This window comes from Aristolochia californica, unplaced genomic scaffold (genome assembly GCF_029961685.1).
Source record: "Aristolochia californica isolate CCGP_79_NKW_82.1479 unplaced genomic scaffold, dmAriCali1.0.hap1 SCAF_13, whole genome shotgun sequence".
NCBI lineage: Eukaryota > Viridiplantae > Streptophyta > Magnoliopsida > Piperales > Aristolochiaceae > Aristolochia > Aristolochia californica.
The window spans coordinates 1,497,790-1,517,658 of record NW_027181804.1 but is presented as its reverse complement, the minus strand read 5'-3'; the positions used below and the strand labels follow the sequence as shown (position 1 = coordinate 1,517,658).

The window sequence follows — 19,869 nt, the reverse complement described above, 5'->3', positions numbered from 1 at the left end:
GTGAGAGGCACATGTTGGAAAAGTCCACTACCCCTTCAGTCAAAGACACGGATGCGAGTCAGGGGACTGACCGGTTTCTGCCGGTAAGTTGACGGGCAAAAACCAGGTGCCGGTTTAGGCTTTTTTTGTCGCTTCCTTCATCCTTCAACAACTTTTTATCTGCATCTTGAGTCTCGCTGCGTGAAACGGACTCAAACGGCACGGCTTTTCCGGGTCCAATGTCTTCTACGTGTTCTATTTGTCGGACTAAAAAGACAAACAAATTAGCTTAATTTACCAAGACGCCCTGAGGCTGGGTCAAGTACCCGACAGGTTCAGCTACATGATCCGATTAAATTATTCGGATGAAGATGTGGGGATCTCGGGTCGGCCTCGTTCGTTGAACCCCTTAGTTATTTAATCGACTGTATTCATATTTTGGGTAGCTAGCCGGTTTGGTTCGGTGCCGCCCACAAAGACAACGACCATTTTGTTAATATTTCAAAATGACAATCCTGGTCACTCGGCTATTTAATTCGGACTCTGAATCATTTCAGATCCGCGATTTCTGTTCATAAAGCTTGGACGGAGCTTTCATGGTGGTGTAGAGGGGAAAATGAGCTTGACCAGATCTGCTGAAGAGGAGTGTAGCTGCTTCAATCTGTAGGAGAATCTGGTTTCAGATTTTCGGATCGATCCTCGCAGTGAAGTCTCTTTGCTTTTTTGATCATTTCCTAACTTTTTTTTAGTTTTTGTTTATTCTCTTTCATTGCTTCATCCTCTGCTTCCGTATTTGTGGTGAGGACTTCATCTTTGAATCTGAGTATTTCTTTCTGACTTCTCCCTCTTATTCGGCTGTATCACTGCTTTACTTTCTCGGTTTCGTGCTCATTTGATGATTGATCGAGGTCATCGTTCCTTGCTTTTGAAGATTTTGATGTCCTTTTTCCTCGATCTGTGTTTAGAAGCGTCAATACACGAGGATCTGGTCCGTTTGAAACGAGGATCTTAGCATCGTGGCCTTTAGTATTGTATATTATGAGAGTCATATTTGGAACTTGCAAAAGAGTTGATTCCGTTTTTTTTTGTTTGTTTTTAAAAGGCCTTAATCTCTCTGTCAACAACTGCGTGTCGGTCAACTGTAACTGATTTTAGTCACTTCATCTTCTTATGCCGCTCTGTGACCTATACAAGAGCTGAATTGAAACTTAGACCTTCACAGTTTCTTCGCTATAAATCTGTCTCTTCTCATCTTTCACAAGTCTATTTTACTCCCCGAGCGCAAGGACGGTCCCCTCACTCGTATTACTTACCGGTTTTTCCTGTTTGAGATTGTCTCTTATTTTAAATGGAGACACTTGTTCTCTCTCATCATCGCCATCAGCACTACTGCAGAAGTAAGTCGCAGTATTCCGACCGTTTTGGTTCTTCTCCGTCCGGAGGGTTCAGAGATATCAATTGCAGAACATTTCAATCAGGGGGTGTTCTGCCGTCCCCAGTCGATTTCTCATCACATGATAGCCCTCCTAAAACGAAACGCGCATCTTCTTTTTCTTCTACTTCAGAGCCCATTAGCTTTTCTACCCCTGAAAATGATGAGCAACCTAGAAACACCAGCAGCAGTGCAATCCCCATATGTCCTAGCCCAAACGCCGGAAAGAAGCAATCTTCCGAAGATTTTTCTTACTCTGAACTGTGGGCGGGCCCTGCTTACTCAAACTCGCCTCCTCCGAGCTCACTTCCCATACCTAAGTTTTCTCTTCGACAGAAACGAAGCATCTCTCTTGAAATCCCTTCCACAGATTGTGATGTAAAAATATACGCGACTGCTAAATCTGCCCCTTCTTCTCCTACCAGGGAGCCTTTTACGTCGGCGAGGGATTTCTTCAGTACAACTGCATTTGCAACCGAGAATCTGCGCCGGATCCTTCATTTGGATATATCTGATGATTGAATAGACTCGGGGACGAGGGATGCTTGTAAATAAACCTCCTGTTAAGTGGAATGTTCAGAGCACTTGTATATACAATAGTGGATAACTACTCTGCGGTGATAGTTTTTTGTGTTTAGGGGTTTTAATATGCAAGGCACATGTTGTGTAAGGTATGGCGACGGTATCCAATCATGCAGTGCATGCTGCAGGCTGGATTGACATCTATTCTGTGGATACATTTGGACAAAGGATGTAGCTTCTGAGATGAAGTGGTGCGTAAGGGTTCTGTTTCATTCCGACTGGAAAGCTGCAAGTGGGATTTGGGCTTCATGTTTCAAGCATCTCTATAAGTGAAGGGATGATGAAAAGTTAAATGTCTGATATACCTACAATGCCCACCTACACTATTGCTAATTTAAGTACAAGGTTGGCGTTCAGTTCCAGTACACTGATACATCTAGTCCTGATTCTTCAATCTTGGTGCCTCGGTCCAGTCGTAGATAATTTCTCAACAACTTTTCTTCTTTTATTAGGATTTCATGCCAATCTTTAGTTTGGACAGTTTGTACATACGAAGGTAGGTCTTGGAAGCATCTCTTCTGCCTTTGCTATGCTTCTCTGTTCTCTTTTTCCCTCTTTGTGCCTCAAAGCAGTCTGTTCTACTTATTAATTTCTTTTTCTCATGCTTCTTTTATATGCAATAGCTAATCTTCTAACTCTCTGGATGCACTGCGTGGGCATCAGGTTCTCTGTCCCCTTCTTCTGCTTTTTCAAAGGAAGAGGTTGGAACGGGAGTAGGATTATTGCTTTTTTCTTTGGTTTCTGGTTTATATCATATCGCTATCTTCTCCTCATGTAGTTTTTGTTCATCAAAATCCTTGTTATGGTAATGTGTCTTCTTCATATGTCCTGTAGTGTCGCTTGTTGAAATTTCTGATTAGGACAGACCTTTTACCTCTAAAAATAAAAGGGGGTCTGTGTTTGAAGCTGGTTTTATGAGATGTTTGATGGAATAGTTCTGTGGCGAGTTTTTCTCTGTGGTAGGTGCTGAAGATGTCTCGGGTACCAGGTACCTCTTTTCTTCCGGTTTCAACTTCATATTGTGGTTTGCATATTTATTGCCATATCCCAGTTTTAATTGCTTCCTCTTACTGTTTCTTTTTTGTGGTTTGCAGTGCTTATCTTGGGTGGTTTTGGAATCTGATAAAATGTGGCTCGGTTGTTCTATGATTATGGTATGTTTATCAGCAGATACGTACCTGTTTGCAGTGACTGTTGTAGGAAGCCTCCTATCCGGCTACTTGGGTATCCCAGCAACTCGTGTTTCTACCGTTGTCACTAGTAAGGAGGAACGTATTGATGTCCTTTGTTAAAAGGACTAGCTAGCTTGAAGTGATTGGAGAATTAAAATGGAGGGTTTTGGCTTCAAATTTCAGTTTGGTTGATGTCAGCGTGGATCTTGGTGTTGTTTTGTTGGGTCACTAGGGTATGGCTGAAGTCACTTAGGTTGAAGAACTAGGAGTGGTGGCTTGAAATGTAGTTTGACTAATGTCGTCTTTTATTGTCCTATATGAATATTTGTCTCCCGAGTCTCTTGGGTTGCTCTGATAGTTTATTTCCTAAGATACAATCCTTCTTGCGTTAACCTGCTTGAAATTTAATTGCTTACAAGCTTATTAATGGAAATTGTCTACAAGGATGTACTCGAGGAACAATATATCAAAAGGATTAAAATTAGCCTTCGCTGCACACTCTATCCTTATGTAGGGTGTTTGGAACTCTTTACAACGGCATCCTTGTTGTAGAACTGGTGGTAAGTAAGAGGCTAAGAGCTGTCCACTGCCAAAGTCCTTGTTCGTTTTCCTCCACATCCTTTACTAGTCAAAATTTCAATGATAGATGAGAACAGCCTTGAATTTTGTAATAGTGTAGCTTTCTTGATCCAAGTGTTGGGATCAATTTGCAGAGGAGAGTCTCCGTTTCTCCTGCGTCCATGAACCTCTAAGGTTGTGAACTACAAACCCTAAATTGCCGTCTGGACACTGACTAAAGATGCAAAATGACGGAAACCCGATCAGTAATTGCTCAAAAACATGTTAGATGCTTCTTTCTTTTTCACATATTAACTTTTGTTTGTTTGTATGTTTTTTTGGAAGAGAGCAGAACGAGTGCAGCTTCTTAACAATCTCAGGCGACAAAACTGGACGAATAACCCCAGAAATCAGATTCTGAAAACCAAATTCAGTCATTAAACCAGGGTCAGACACACCAAAGCTCTCCAGTAACTTGATTGAATAGCCCATTGTCGTTTCTCTTGCTTCTCAATGTTCTCTTCTAGGATCCTCTTCGATTTCGCAGTGGAACGCAGAGGAGACTCTATCACAGGCCTGACATCCGAGGAAATTGTTGCCGTGTCTGGTGTCGCATCTGGCTGCAAGACTTTCGCTCTAGAAATCTTTTCTGCCCCAGAGCGCTTGAGACATCCCGGAAAGTAGCTGCCGCTGTCATGAGTTTCCGAACGATCCGTTCCCATTGAGGATACAGCGGAAGAAGATGGCACTTCGTCGGAGTTCTTCATGGCTTCATCCTCTTTCCTGTCTGTGGTGATCTTCTTCTTTTGAGTTCCTTTATTTGTTTATTTTAAATGAAAAAGAGTTTGAAACTCAAATTACTAACGGGCGAAGAGGAAATCTTTGAAGCAGAAGGCCCAGACACGGTCTGCCATTACTGTCCTTGAAGACGCAGAATGAACAGTAAAGTCATTTAACACCTAGATTTTAACAGCAAAGTAAGGAAAATTATTTATCTCCTAGCCTGTGTAATATTATCACATTATTTCCCGTTTATTTCGATCATTTATTATACAAAATAAGAATCTCTGTCCAATTAATCCGTAAAAAATTACAATGAAAATGTTTTTTTATCGACCAAAAATTTTCGTTGTCCTTACCATTTTTAGATGCCAGATTTTTTTTATAAAGAAAAAATATTAAGAAAGAAAAGAAACAAAAAATATAAATAAATTAAGATATTATTATTTTAAATAGCTCATATAATTTGCCCACAAATAACACTCAAATAAAACAAAAACACCTTATAAATATTTTAATAAGAAAATGTCACTTAAAACATATAAAAAATAAAAAAATATTTTTATTAAAACCTTTTTATCCCATAAGTATACCAAAAATATTTTTTATATAATTCATATAAATAAAACCCATTTTTTAAAAAAATTATTTAATTTATTATAACCCTTAAAATATCATCATTAAATGTCTAAAATGAAAATCAGAAAATTAAAATTAGAATGTCCATTAAAAACTAGTATAGGTATTAAAATTTTTAAAAAGTCATTTAGTTATCTTTAAAAGAATCAGAAAATGAAAATTTAATTTTTATTAAATTATTTATAACACCTAAATAAAAAGAGATTACAGAATATCATTTTAAGTAATTCATATAATAGCCCATTAAACAGAAAGCAAAGAATAATTTTCACTAAAATGTATTTACCCATAAATTACCTTATAATTAACCTTTATGAACAAATAGTAAGCAATTTTTAAATGGAAAAGAAAATTAAAATTTATCATTTTTATTAAAATTATTATGAATCACGAATAATTGAAAATAAAATATTTAATTAATTCATATAATAAATTATCCATAATAATTATAATTTTATCTAATATGATATTATGGATGATAACTTATAAATAATTTAACCTATAAATAAAAATAAAATTAATATTATATTTTTATTAAACAAAGTATAATCCACAAATAAAGAGAACACAATGTGCTATACATTAATGCATTTAAATATGGAATATCTATGAAATATAAAACAAAAAATAAAAAATAAAAAATAAACCAAATTCTAAATTAAAATGAAAATTAAATAACATAAATAATAATGATGGTGATTTAGCGTGCCTCGCTCGATTCACGATGACTCGTCTTCCCCTCTCAGACTTGATCGGGTGGGAAGACGAACGACTTGTCCTATTTTCCCCTCGTATTTCCGATGAGTAAAACGTTGAAAAAGTGTCGGTAGTTAGGGAATAGAGAACAGAATAACAGGAAGGATAGCATAAGGAATAAAATATGTAAATATAACGGCTGTGATCTACAACAAAGGAAAGTAACTGAAGTAGAACCTGAAAATTAGTGCAAGTTTTACTGAAGCAATATTGAGGTGGTCGATACCAAGTACGAACAGTAGAGAGAAACTAAAGCAGATGAAAAAAAAAGCAGACAACGAGTCAGAAACAAAACCAAGAGCAAGAGAAGCAGAAGACGGCGCTGAGAAGAAAGGACGGTGATTTTGAGCATTCTAGCAGGAGTTGAGGGGAAATATTGGACGTCGGAAAAATGGGGAGTTATCCGACTGTCGTATTTAATTATTGGTTGGATGGTGAATTAAATTTCCATCAGTGCTTTTGGTATGCTTATCATCGTGTTTCTGTTTCTGTTTCTAACATCTTTTCCGATTTTGTTGGTAAAGGTCTCAAATGGGCAAAGAGAGCTACAGATTAATAAAGCACATCTCAAATTGACCTCTCCAGGGTGATCTTTGACCAACCTGATATTCTCCCGGAATAGAAGAAGATGATTCCCCAATACGAATACTTGTGCCTCACAATTTGGATCATTTCATCTGCCTACAAGGACAGCTACAGATTGCTTCCAAGGCCCCTCCAGGTGTCTTGTCTTGATTGCCAGGTAAACCTTTGGATGATCACCATTTAAGGGGAGCTGTCATTGTTCATGAAAATGCTGGGAGTCTAAGGCCACAACCGGGTAAGGTATTAATGAAGTAAATGCATGAGGGATGGTTGTTCCACGTAGAGTGAACTGGGTGTTCAATCACTCAACACTGGTCTTAATCCAACCCCAAATAATGCAGCATTTCCTCCGTATCACTCAACCAAGATTTGATGATTCTCTTGTTCTGTGATGTGTGACTGCAAATGTCTTTCTTCTTCTCCTCAACAGATTTTGCTTTCTCACCTGAGCCATGGGACATAAACAAGTTTGTCTCTCAGGGGCTTCATGTTGCTTGGAGTTAGGGAATGATCTTGAACCATGAACAATGGTTTACTTAAAAATATGACCAGATAAAAAATGAAACTGGGTGTTGGGATGGTTCAGACATGAACCTGACCCAGATGTAGTTCACAATTGTGAGAGTTGAATATGTTCTGATTCCCCTCAATCAGTGTTTGGGTTTTCAGAATTTCCCAGTAACAAGAATCTGATTCAAGATGACTCAAAAATCTTCTTAAGTCAACTGTTGCGTTATCAGTGGAAAAGATTCAACTAATTGTTGTCAAAGATCTCTCCAACTGCACCAATCCTCACTGGTTATTTCTTTAATCTGTTTCCCAGAAAACACCTTTTTTAACATTAAAAGAAAGAAAGTGCCCCTCTTCTCTCTCTCTCTCTCTCTCTCTCTCTGGGTATGGTGGACAAGATCATCATTTTTCCTCTACAATAATTAATGAAAGCTTAAGCATTTGTCAAGGGAGTGCTTTGGCATTTTCTTGTTAAATCTGTACCGAAAATGTACATTTTTCATTGCACTGATTCATGTAAATCCTTAAAGAGGCTCTTCAATGGAAAGAAGGTGAACAAAATCATTTTTCATGAGGATCCTAAAGTGTTCCTTTGGGGCCTTAAGAAAAATAATTTTTTGCTTTTAATTCTGACATTTGCCAATTCAATAGTTCACCATTACTGTTGTATGAAGGAACAGAGAAGAGTTTTAACTAGTCTCCAAGGTTGTTCAGTTAAAAGGGTTAAAAGAGGTGGGTGACTCCCTTCAGAGAGTAGACCCAATCCCAATCAATGGTCATCCCCCACCCTCTGAAGTGTATGATGATATGATTTGGTCTTAGTGGGTCCTGTACCCTTTTGACTCTTTGGGTCTGAATGGGGTCCATGCTCATAATGGTTTCATCCTGATAAGACAGGGCAGTAAGTTTTGCACAGAGAAATGTTTGGGCCAAGATTGATCATTTCTTTAAAGCAGCCATGGCTTTTTCTTTAAGCTCTTGAAATCAACAATGGCAAAAAGTGATATTCAGCTATCAAAATCTTCCAAGATGGAATATAAAAGAAAAGAAGCTGTGGTTTTTATGAGAATTAACTTTATAAACAATTGGACAATATAGAAATGAAATGGAAAAGATCCATGCAGTGGAGATCTGGAACTGGTAATTCAGCAAACTGCCTTCGAGCAACAAAAAAAGAAAAAACGCAGTGAAAACATAAAAAGAAAAATTCCCGTCTGGTTTTCTTTTTAATGGATGTGTTGGAGAAGTTACTTCCAAAAAGAAAGAAAAAAAAATGACTTTCCAGTTTGAGGTAATGAATCAATCAACTGCAAGGTGACAGAGCACAGAAAAGAAAGAAAATCAAAACCTAAACAAGAAAAAAACTGAGGCTTATTTGCTCTTGGGAAATGATCTTAGCAATTTTTACCATGGTCTGGTTCACAGGGATCATTTCTGAAGGCTTGTGTTCAAAGGATTGGATGAAGGAGATACCCTGCAAATTAACCAAAACTGGGATAAAAGCCCAGCCCTCCATTGGAATCACATTCTCTATACAAAATAACAAGAAAGAAGTGAAACAGAGAGAGCAACCAGAGTGGAAAGCTGAGATTCTTATTGAAAATCATGAACTTTCATCCTCCAGAATCAGTAGAGCGTCACCGAGGAGTCATCTCCCACTTGTGAGGTGCTCGCAGATCTCATGTACTTCTTGGCAGAAGACGAAGCGGCGGAGGACAAATTCCCAGATCTTCTCCTCAACATTTGCCTCATCCCGTCGGCCACTCGGACGGCCGGATTCGATTTGAACTTCCTACAGAAGGACATATGGGCTTTGACGGCTTCCTCCAACCCGTAAACTCTTCTCCCTCCTCTGCTCACCTCGTCTGTCACTGCCTCTGCACATAGTCCGCAGAGCCATTTCCCTTCGAATTTGGCCTTCACATCGCTTATGTAATCCTGGGTGCAGTCCTCTCTCAACCCACAACACTCGCACTTGGCCGACTCAATCTCCATTGCTTCCTCGTCTTCTTCCTCCTCCTGGGGACTGACTTAATTCTTTTCTAATGAAAGGCCACAGAGCAAATTATTGCCAGGTTATCTAAAAGTGAAGCAAAATCCTTCTCTTGATTGCTGTTGAATCATGGTGATAAAGGAACTGGGTTGTGGGGATTCTTCCTGTCCTGGGTGTTTAGAGGTGCGTTTTCTTTCTTTCTTTCCATTTGTTTTTTTTTTGGCTTTGTGGGTGTGGAGGAGAGGCAGTGTGTTGGGGTTTTATGTGGGAGTTTCTTTGGCTGGGGGAGAAGGAGAGAGAAGAGAGGAGAGGGTAGTTATAATAGGGAAATCTGCCTTAATTTCTTGCATGTTCCAAGGGACAATAAGGGTGGAAAATGAGACAATGCGGTTGGGAGTGTCATGTTCCAGCATTAAAAAACTACATGGGAGGTCTGGGAATGGGATTCTCCAACCCTAATCTGTCATTTCTCATACTTTGTCACTTTTTGGCCAGTCTTTGTTGATTCTTGTTTGGCAGTTACTTTCTGTTGACATGCCCTGCATAGGCTTCTGTGTCTGCCACAGCCACTCACCCTCAAGCTTGGCTTCCCTCCTCTTTCATCAGGATTTAGTTTCATCATTCATGGCTGAAACTTTGACTCCATATCAGCCCGCCCACAGCTTGAAATGATGCAGGTTTAAAAGCATAACCAAGGAGCAATTTAAGTATGCTTCAGAGACCAGTTAGGTGGTGTTTAGCATCTAAACATTTGATTTCTTGCCTGTTGATGAAGCTACTAAACAGGTGGCTATAGTTAATGGTTTTTTTGTTAAACTAATTTATAATTAGTTTGTTCATTAAGGTGTTGGATTAACTGTAAGAGGGTATAGCTCAAGTGGTCCAACCTGATCAATTCTACCTAATCCAAGTGTTACTCAAAGTGCCAATCCATCTGAGGACCACCATGTGCTTCATTCCTTTTCTTCCCTACTTATCCATCTTGGAGAGTGTTTTCATATTTGTCTCTTCAAATCGAAGGAAACAAACCTGTGGGCTTCTACAGATTAATCAAGCTGGTGTAAACTGTAAACTGTAAAGGACAGGAACAGGGTTGGTCAAGTAGGAAAAAAAACTAGTGCAAATCCACTCGAAAGATTTCAGAAACTGAAACAAACATTCGTGATTGCAAACAAGACACTCAAAGTGGGTCGAAGAGTATGGAGTTAGCCAAACACAAACGAGGGTGTAAATAGTCATGAGTTTCCTCCAATAATTCAGCCTGGATTTCCAAGAAATCATTGGAGGCTGGTTGCTTTTGTTTTCTTCTTTGGTGGTTGAGTTGAAAGGCCTTTTAAAAGCTTCCTTGGGTTTCTTTATTTGCAGTAGCCATTGTTTACTTCTTCCGCCAATTAACTTTGTAGAAGTAGTTGAATAACTGTGGCAAAATAGAGACATTTTGAAGCATTTTTTCAACAAAAAACAAGTGGGAGTGGTTCCATCAATTCTTTTGTCTGGTTAGTTGAATTTGACACTAAAATCTTTTTTTTCATTTTGAACATAGCCATTTTTTATACCCCTATTGGTGGAGCTGGTGGGACTTTGGCCTTCTTGGCTCTCTCACTAGGTGGAACCCAAGAAAAAAAAAATAAGCCAAAATATCCAAGATCAAACACTTTTTTTGAGTTTAGACTCAATTAACTCTAATTTTATTGATTAAAAAATATTTTAATCATGATATTAATTATTTATTTATTTATGTGAATCTTGAGTTAATTTAATATGGGCATCAAGCATTCATTCATGTGAATATGTACATATAATATATAAAATATAGTAATCAATCAAGCACCAACACTACTTCTAGCAATTTTGTTTTTTATGAGAATAAATATATAATTCATGAAAATATTATTAGTGTAATTGATTCATATTATATCCTTACAAAAGTGATATCAACTCCCTAAAGTGGTTACAAAGAGTTGTGATTGATGAATAAGAAAAGCAATGACATTGTTTCCTTTATTAAATAATTAACTTCCCAATCTATCTTTTCATGGAATTTCACTCTTTCTTGTTAAGGTTTCATAAGAACAAAATGATAACTTTGTCTTCAGGATCTATCTGAATTTATGTTTTTTTCATAATTTTTTTTTCTCAAAATTAGTTGATATTTTTAAATAAAAGTGCTTATTTAATTTTTTTGGTTTTTAACTATTTAATAAATAAAAAATAAGGGTATTTAATAAATTTAAAATAATTTATTGAATTTACTATAAAATTTAATTTGACAATCAAAAAAAAATTAAAGCAAGTAGAAGTTATTATTAATCAATCTAGAATCATAATGCCCACAATCTCACCTAAGGCAAAGTATGATAAAAAAAAATCAGAATGTGCAAGAATGAGCCAAGAAATGATTCCGATACTGAGATAGACCTTCGACGGCTATCACCATCCGAGGAGTAAATTATCAACTAAGAATCCTAAAGATTTTCAAATTATGATTTGTCATGAAGTCATGTTAGTGCATTTCCTTCTTCATTATTGTTTCAACTGTATTTTTTAATTCACTAACTATCATTAAAAAGAAGATGAAGATTTTTATTTTCTTTGCTTATGTTAATGCATCATTAGTTTAATAACTTATAATAATGTTTCTAACACAACTACACCATGTAATTATTGGATACTTTTCCAAAGAGGTTCATGTCATGGTGTGCAATAAAAAAATTATCAACTAGGGTTGAATTGCTTAATAAAATACATATATTCTTAATCCCATTACAATTTTTTTATCGGGAGAATGATACGTAAATTATAGTTATAAGAAACTCATTTTTCAGTTAAAAAATTCGACCAAAAAACCCGTTTTTAGGAACCAAAATAAATTATTTTTAAAACCCATCTTAAAGATATTTTAAAATTCAATAAATTGAATAAATTTTTGCTTATTTTTTTTTAAAAAAAGTAATAAACTAAAAAATTTAATTGTTGATAAATTATTCTAATTTTATTTAAAAAGTATTTTTTAAAAATATTTGAAGTTTTAAATGACTTTTAAATAGTAAAATGTTTATATTTATATTATTTGTCCAAGGAGATATCAGCAAGATCAATCCGGAATTAACCGGGGCCCACATTGAAGGGTTCTCGTAGCTAGGCAATGACAGGACCACCGAGACACCTGATGTTGATGTATGTGAAGCCCCTAGTTCCCAGCCATGAATGAGTCCAGGGGCATGTGTCCCTACAATGTCGTCCATATAAAATCTAATCTACCTTACTCCTGAAAATCCTGGGCACATAGGGGGCCCCTGTCCCTGACATTGCCTTCTCATGTGGGACACACCACCTTTAAGGAGCTAATTGGATATGAGCCAATGTCATTGGGGACACATACCATTAGATAAGGGGTCACATGTGGGTTCTTGCCTCCTAGTGCCCACTAAGGTCTGATGTGAAACTTTCTCTGCCTCCTAGTGGCCATTAAATCATATAATTAATGAGATAAAAATTAATTTATAATTTTTAAGCTTGATTTCTTAGTTAATAAATGTTAAAAAAATTTATTAAAAAAAATTCTGGCTCATTAAAATGAAGTTATAAAGCATTATTCTTTGGCATGCAGAATTAGGTCACATAAAAGCTATTAGGTTTTCACTGCTCAATAAGGTTGCATTTTGGTAAGCACTATGCAAAAGACACTATAGTGATACCTATCTCCATAACTTTTTCTCACTACTAAACACTTTTTTTCCCTCAAGATTGCTAAAAAATGAAGGCTTACCTAATGCTAGGGTTTAACAACTCTCTTTCCACCGATTTTAACTTCACCCGACAAGAGTGATGGCTCTAACCAAGCAAGGGTTTTTGGGTGGTCGTGACTACTTAAGAAAAAATTAAGGGGGGTAGGTTATATTTTCATGTTATAAAATAATAATTAAATGATATTGCTATGTATCAATAATGGGTTTTAGATCAATGTTTATTTGGTCATGGTTCAATATTTAATGCACTTCACATGCTCCCCACATGCTTTTGCCCTTCCTTCATTCCTAACCAAGGATTCCTTAAGCAACTCAGGTAACTCCTCGTTTTCTCATTTGTCCCCATTCAATTATTTGCCACTTTCAAATTGAAACCCCTCCAAGATTGAGATTGAGATTGAGATTTTTCTTTAATTTGCCCGCTTTTTTCTTTATAATGTAACCGAAGACCCTGTGAGATGATGAATTGAACCATACTTTCTATAGAGTTTGAGATCGGTATTTATACACTTTGTACAATAACTAATCCGAAGGGATAAGGATAAGTATAATAGATATCTCCTAATCCAAACTGATAATGTTAAATACAAAGGGATATTAACATGATAGATATCACTCAAATAGGCCATCAATCTAATTGAGGGTGACTATTCATTACCCAAAACACTAATTATTTACACAATGAAATGTGAACATGAAAATTCTCTCATAATATACAGGTCAGAGTTAATAAATTTCATGCATGATTCATTGAGAAAATATTCATGATTTTACCTAATGGAAATATTTTATTGAGCAAATTAACTTTGATTATCCAATATGGCTGTCTTTGAAACATAATTGATTACCAACCAATCATGGGTTATATTTTATTCAAGGAACCATCCATCTCTTGAGTCAACCTGAACAAACAAACAAGGGTTTTATATAACTTGAAAGAGTGTTGAAATACAAAAGAGAAGACACCCCCATTTGTGTTCAACTCTCCAGTTCTTAAAGCATTGGGCAGCTCTTCTACATTCATGGAGACTACTGGTCACCTACCCAAATATCTTCTTTTAACTTCATCCCTATTCATGCCAAAATTATAAAGAGATCGAGGACCTGTCATGCTGCATCATTGAAGCAAAGAGAGATTAACCTTCACATCAAGGCTACTAGTGACAAAGGCAAAGAAGGAATGTCTGAGAAGAAGTATAGTAATAATAGTAGAAGAAGAAGAAGAAGAAGAAGAAGAAGAAGACTACTACTGACATGAGCAGCAGTAGTAATCTTCATTTTAGAGGTGCATCATGTCAGTGGTAATCTTCTTCTTCTTTTTTTAGTAAGCCAAAGATGGAGTGAAAAGAGCAGTGGTTGTAAGTGGGAAGTGAAAACCAAAAACATTTTTAAAGGGGAGAAGGTAGAGAAGATGACATCAAAGTTGTGGGAGTATGGAGTGTTGTCTCCACATGAGCCCTATTTTAGTGAAAATATGTGGGGCCCTATGTTAGTAGATGGTTGGGCTAAAAATGAGGAGATATGACACGTGGTGGGGGCTCACCTAATGGACACCTAGTCAGCTGGATATGTGACATGTCACCAATTGGGCACACGTTCCTATCGTCTACTGTGCTTTGAGATGGCATTTTCCATCTCAACTTGGTCTCCACTCATGAGATCTTTGAGAGGAGAAAGGGGTTGGGAAGAGATGGCAATGGTAAAAGGTGAAAGTCCCCCCTACCCCCTCTTCCTCTTCTCTGCCATCCTTGTAAGTCAGAGAGGAGTCGAGGAAGAAGGGTGGGAGGTCCTTACACTGCCCTTATGTGCACTTTTCACTGGGTAGGGCCTCCCCAACCACTTCTCCTTCAGCCTTCCCCTTCTGTCAACTTCTTATTCGTAAGACAATGATACGCACTCATACACACACAAGTCGTAGCGAAGGGGCTTCTCCTTTTTTTTTTATTATTAAAATTTAGTTTTAAATACAAGTATTTTTTGTTACTACTTAATTTATTTAAAATATTTATTAATAAAATTTATTTTTTCTAAATCATGGACTAAATTATCAATAATATGGAAAATAGTAAAGAGACTGATATGGTCCTATGTTAAATTTTTCCATCCCCTAAACCCCTATAGATGCAACCAAGATTAGGTCAAGCCATATTGGTGCACTAGTATAGTAGGATTTAGTCAATAGAATAGGGTCTAGTTTGAATCAAGGCCCAAGTCCTAAATATTCCTTTAAAATCTAGGATTTAGGGTTTAGGGTTTAAGATAGTGAATCATTCGATCAGACGAATTGATCAAAACAGTATTTGCCAACCCAAAACATTTAACCATCGATAATCAATCGACAAGGTGACTACACCGATTCAATTACCATCCAACATTACTCTTGAGCACCACCAGCCAATTTCCCACATCCAAAGGGAATTCTCTCTTACCTGGCAATTCTTCTTTGGAACTACTTCCATCTATTTCTTTGGTCCTCCTATGGAGTTCCATGTCTACTGACTCAGTTCTCTTTAATTTATTTATTAATAAATATTTCACGTGAAAGAATCTCATTTATGAGTCTCTTATAATCAGTAAAAACTCTCAAAGGTATAACAAATCTTTGATCTAATGGAAAACAAAATACAAAAAAATATAAATAGATAATTAAACAAAAATATAAAAATAATATATATGATAAAAAAATATCTTTTTTATTCTAGAAAACAATTTCATGTATAAATGTGGATACTTAAAGGAGGTAATAGTACTTGTATCAAACACTCGATTGCTAAACCCATTCCAGATCATTTTCCACTTCTAAACTCTAATACTTGCTTGTATCACTCTTAAATCATGGATTTACAACTTGTTGAGTTTACTCCATCTCGATTTTCTTCACTCAAATTAAAATTGGCCTAACACGAGACAGACTCAAAGAATTACGAATCTAATTCGGTTTTTCTTTTATTCTTTTTTTACTCATGTTGAGTCCGAACTAACGTAAGGTTTTAGAGCAAACCAACAAAGATCGGCCAAGTCTGAATGAATTTATCGGGTCGTAAAATCATTTTTTGTGTTTTTTTTTAAGATTAAATTAACCAATTTTAAGTCAATTAGGAAAAAAAAGTGAGACACCCAACCTTTGAGCATAGTCCTTAAAACCTAAGGCTTAGTCATACTAACTCACCTAAGTCCATTAGATATTCCTAATCTGCAAAAAAATACTTTAGAAACTTTAGTTTCATAAATAAATGCCTATTTTAAGATTATTTGAACCATTAACTATAATCTTATAAATATTTTTCAAATTATCAACTTATTAATAAATAATATGCAATTCATGTATGTAAGTTGTTTCTACCTCTTTGAGTCACATTTTAAAATATAATATCAATGAGAGAATAAGAAAAAATACCCCTTTATAAAGTATGGTTTGCAAGGTTTATAGTTTTTGAGGGTCATCTACTTAATTGCCACTTCACATACCCAATAATATACCTCGTTATAGTGAAGACAGGGATGTCTTCCCTCCACACAAGGCCAAAAACCTCAATAAATTGCAAGTTTCAAACAAGGGCAGCCAAGCCCTTCCTGCGGGGATACCTCCCCACATCTAAAAAAGAGGAGTCTTTTGTCCCTCTGCAATAAGAAAAGGCACACCCCCCCTATCATTGTGTCTCCTCCCCTGCCACCCATATAAGGGAGGGGGGGGCAACCATGAACACAAAAAGCTGAATGTAGAACCTTCCAAATTTTAAGGGGGCAGTCTACCCCTAATATGGGACTGACCGGAGACACAGTGGACCATCAACCAACTTGACCTGTAGCAACTACAAAGGGTCCCACCTCACATGAGTGCCACATTCCTTCAATGGTTCCCCCATCTGGGCAGCCCTGACAATCTTCCTCCAAAAGAGCCATTAAACAAATCACATTTCTCCAAGAAAAACAATCCAAGAAATGGAATTTTCTGATCAATAAAGCAGAGGAGATTGACCCATTTGATTACATGAGAGAGATGACGTTAGATAATAAAAATATAACCCAAAGTTTTATACATCTCCCTCGACCAAAAACTGGGAATAAACCCAACGGTAATCCTTTGGTCATCCCTGGTTCACAAACACTTCTCTACAAGAATCCATCCTCTCTTTCTCTCTCTCCCCTGAAGCTAGAAAAAACGAAAAAAAAAAAAAAGGGAAAATTGCTCACAGATTTATATTTATATGGGAATTGTCATGATCTGTCTTTGAAATAAAGCCTGCAATCTTGTACCATTTTTTATTTTTGTGCCTGTGAGGTTTTCTTCCAAGAATTGCTTTGTCAAGAACAAGTCTCGACTATGTCAAAGAGATCATCGAACTGAGTGACAGATGAATCCGCTGCAGATTTCTCCATGTCCTCCTCGAACAACATCTCTTGGTAGCGGCACTCGCGGCTGCAGAACGCTTTATCACCCCTAAATGATTTTATAGAAACAGAATTGTCACTGATTACAGATGGATAAAAACTCGGCTTCTGAACTATGTTTTGAATTTGCAGTGACTGGTTATTTTTCTGTAGATGCTAAAGAATCATCCGCATGGACCCAGAACAAGTAGAACAGTTCCAATGATTCAAGACTCTAACAGACAAGACAAGATAGACTGGGATTTGATCCTTGTATAGTTGACACGGAAGAGAATTCGAGAGCAGGTATTTATTGAATAATTTTTTAATTTTTTGTAAAAAACAAGAAATGTTTATAATGGAAGAAGGAAAACTGAAACTAACCTGTACATGTAGATGTCCTTCCCCTCTCCCAGATTCTTCTTACAGGCGTAGCAGAAGCTCAGAAAACTGTCGGAAGGGTAACATTTCTCGGTCTCAGACTTGCGACATCCCACACAAGTCTCCACAATGCAGTTATCGAATATGTGAGTCGTCTTGGGGTTAGGCCCGTGAGAGATAACGCAGGTATAATCCTCAGACAGCTCCATCTCGCTCACAGAGAGACTTCCAGTGAAAATCCGCGGCGAACTCAGCGCTCCATCACCAGACCCAGTTGGAGTTTTCTGGCCAGAAGACGAAGAGAAACGAGGGGAGAACGAACTCGAGAGAGAATTACTAGTTTTGATCCCAAAATCGCGCGGGGATTCCAGAGACTCAGTTGGGGAGATTGCAGGAATCTGTATCTTGAAATGAGAGCCAAACAAGACCATCCTACTGTCACGTTTGGAGAATTTCTTGTCGTGGGATTCATCCAGGGCTTCAATAATCCCCAGCCCGACGCCTCCAGGCTCAATCTTCGCATACGGGTTTCTATTCTCGATCCGGGTTTCGACAGATTTTGGGGTTTTATCGTACCAGAAGGGGTTCCCGATACCAGAGAAGGGTTTATTGTCGAGAATGGAAGTGGGACTCATCCCGGATTCGGAGTCAGAGCAACCTTTTGAAGAAAACCCAGTGAAAAGCCTGGGCGAATTGAAGAAAGAGGGAGTGGGTCTTGCGTATTTGTCGGTGGGGGATGAGAGAGGACGGGAACCAAGATCAGCCATTAGACCTGCTTGCTGCTCACAGCTCTTCCTGAGCATAGCTCGCAGCTGCCTGGAGGGGATTCAAGATTCAACTAATCTGCCAAGACAGATGACTGCTATCAATAATTCCTGACTACTTCCATTGTGATAGCAGTAACGAGTGTTAAGGTTAAGTGATCAGAAACATAAATTGGTGAAGCCAATTGAGAAACCAGAGCTGAAACCAAACCAGAAAAGGAATCGTTCAGGAAATGAAAGTTACGATGTGAAGGGATATCAATAAGACGTCAACCGACTACATAATATCGTCCAAGATCATCGATACGAATTTAATATAAACAAAAAACATCCGGAAGAACAGCTAAATGCACGCGGAGCCGTGGAGATGAATTAGGAAGGAAATATCAGTGACGAAGAAGCTATTCATGGAAATAAAATGTTGAAGAGATCTGCAGAAACTAACCTTAGATGAGACGGGATATGATATCAGGTCCTGATAATAGACCAAAACAGAAGCGGAAGAGCCATCGAGAAATCAAAATCTTCTTCCTATCTAACCTCTACTTTTCTTCAGTATTTCCTATTTAGCTGTTCTTTCTCCTCGGTTCTGATTTTGAAGACACAAAGACGGGATTTTTAGTCTCTTTGCCGCAAGAAAATCAGCCCAGAAGCCAGAAACAGAGAAAAATCTCATGCCCATCAATACCAACACGCAATCGAGGCATTCACACGAAAAATCTTCATTTTTATTTTTTCCAACAAAACCAGAAATATCAAAACAGAAAAGGCCCTCCCTACTATTTCTTGCTCATCTCCTGCTTTTCTCCCTTTTCCAACCCAAAAATCCCAACAGGAACGCAATTAACCTCTGCTCTCATCTGTCTTCTCTGCTTTTTTTCTTTCGTGGGTACTTCGAAAACAACCCCCCATCAACACCAGACACTGAAATCCTCCCATTCGTAAAAAAAAAAAAAAAAAACTGGGCCTTTTTTCTTTTTCTTTTCTCTCTCACTCCTCTGCTACCGCTTTTTCTCCTTTATCACTGCTTTCAGCCCTGCATAATCGCCATGGATTTGCAGGCACAACTCCTGGCGCGATGGGCTGCTATTTAAAAGAAGTTGCATGGGAATCAGGAAACCACCATTTGCTGTAAATGGAACCTTTTCTCTCTCCTGTTTTTCCAACAGAAAGAGACTGCAAAGCCTTACTCCTTTCGGGTTCTGGCTCTCTCTCTCTCTCTCTCCCTCCTCTCTTTTTCAAGTTTCCTGTAACTGAGTTTGGGCATGCAAACACTGAGTGCGTATATAAACACTCTCGAAGGGTGACGACACCCTACGTTCATTTTCTTCCTCCCCCTTCACCTGTCCGTAGTCTGAACCCTTGTTTTTACCTCTGTATCCGTTTCCTTTTTTACCATTTCCGGATAAGTCCGGCTTCTCTGCTTCGTTGCTTTCCCATGGCTTGGCTCACTACCATAATAAAAGGTCATTATAATTTTAACTTATTAAGAATTTATCTTTTTTGAAATTTAATATATAATATTTAAATTTTACATACTTTAACGATATAAGTTGTATTAATATAAAAATTATATATCGATATTTATATATGTTTCCAAGTTAAATTCAATGAAATA

The 19,869-nt window shown here is 37.3% G+C and overlaps 3 protein-coding genes across 5 annotated transcripts; 1 reads left to right on the top strand and 2 right to left on the bottom strand.

Annotated features, from left to right (window-relative positions):
- The first annotated feature begins 555 nt into the window (after positions 1 to 555).
- LOC137948340 (uncharacterized) lies at positions 556 to 3,557 on the top strand. Its single transcript, XM_068794400.1, has 2 exons — positions 556 to 2,981; positions 3,088 to 3,557. Exon 1 carries the CDS (start codon positions 1,328 to 1,330, stop codon positions 1,931 to 1,933), a length of 606 nt encoding a protein of 201 aa, XP_068650501.1. The 5' UTR covers positions 556 to 1,327; the 3' UTR covers positions 1,934 to 2,981; positions 3,088 to 3,557.
- Positions 3,558 to 8,188: 4,631 nt separating this feature from the next.
- LOC137948673 (uncharacterized) lies at positions 8,189 to 9,418 on the bottom strand. The gene has a single exon (XM_068794794.1). The coding sequence runs from the start codon at positions 8,986 to 8,988 to the stop codon at positions 8,620 to 8,622; it is 369 nt and encodes a 122-aa protein (XP_068650895.1). The 5' UTR covers positions 8,989 to 9,418; the 3' UTR covers positions 8,189 to 8,619.
- A 7,202-nt stretch (positions 9,419 to 16,620) lies between these two features.
- Positions 16,621 to 19,493, bottom strand: LOC137947996 (FCS-Like Zinc finger 8-like). Of its 3 annotated transcripts, none has more exons than XM_068793884.1 (3): positions 18,697 to 19,493; positions 17,491 to 18,450; positions 16,621 to 17,176 (listed from the first exon to the last, which is right to left on the bottom strand). In XM_068793884.1, exons 2-3 carry the CDS (start codon positions 18,288 to 18,290, stop codon positions 17,041 to 17,043), a joined length of 936 nt encoding a protein of 311 aa, XP_068649985.1. In that variant the 5' UTR covers positions 18,291 to 18,450; positions 18,697 to 19,493; the 3' UTR covers positions 16,621 to 17,040. The 3 variants fall into 3 exon arrangements, with proteins under 3 accessions (XP_068649985.1, XP_068649987.1, XP_068649986.1); XM_068793886.1 differs by having other exon boundaries at positions 17,491 to 18,330; XM_068793885.1 differs by having other exon boundaries at positions 17,491 to 19,493.
- Positions 19,494 to 19,869: the final 376 nt, after the last annotated feature.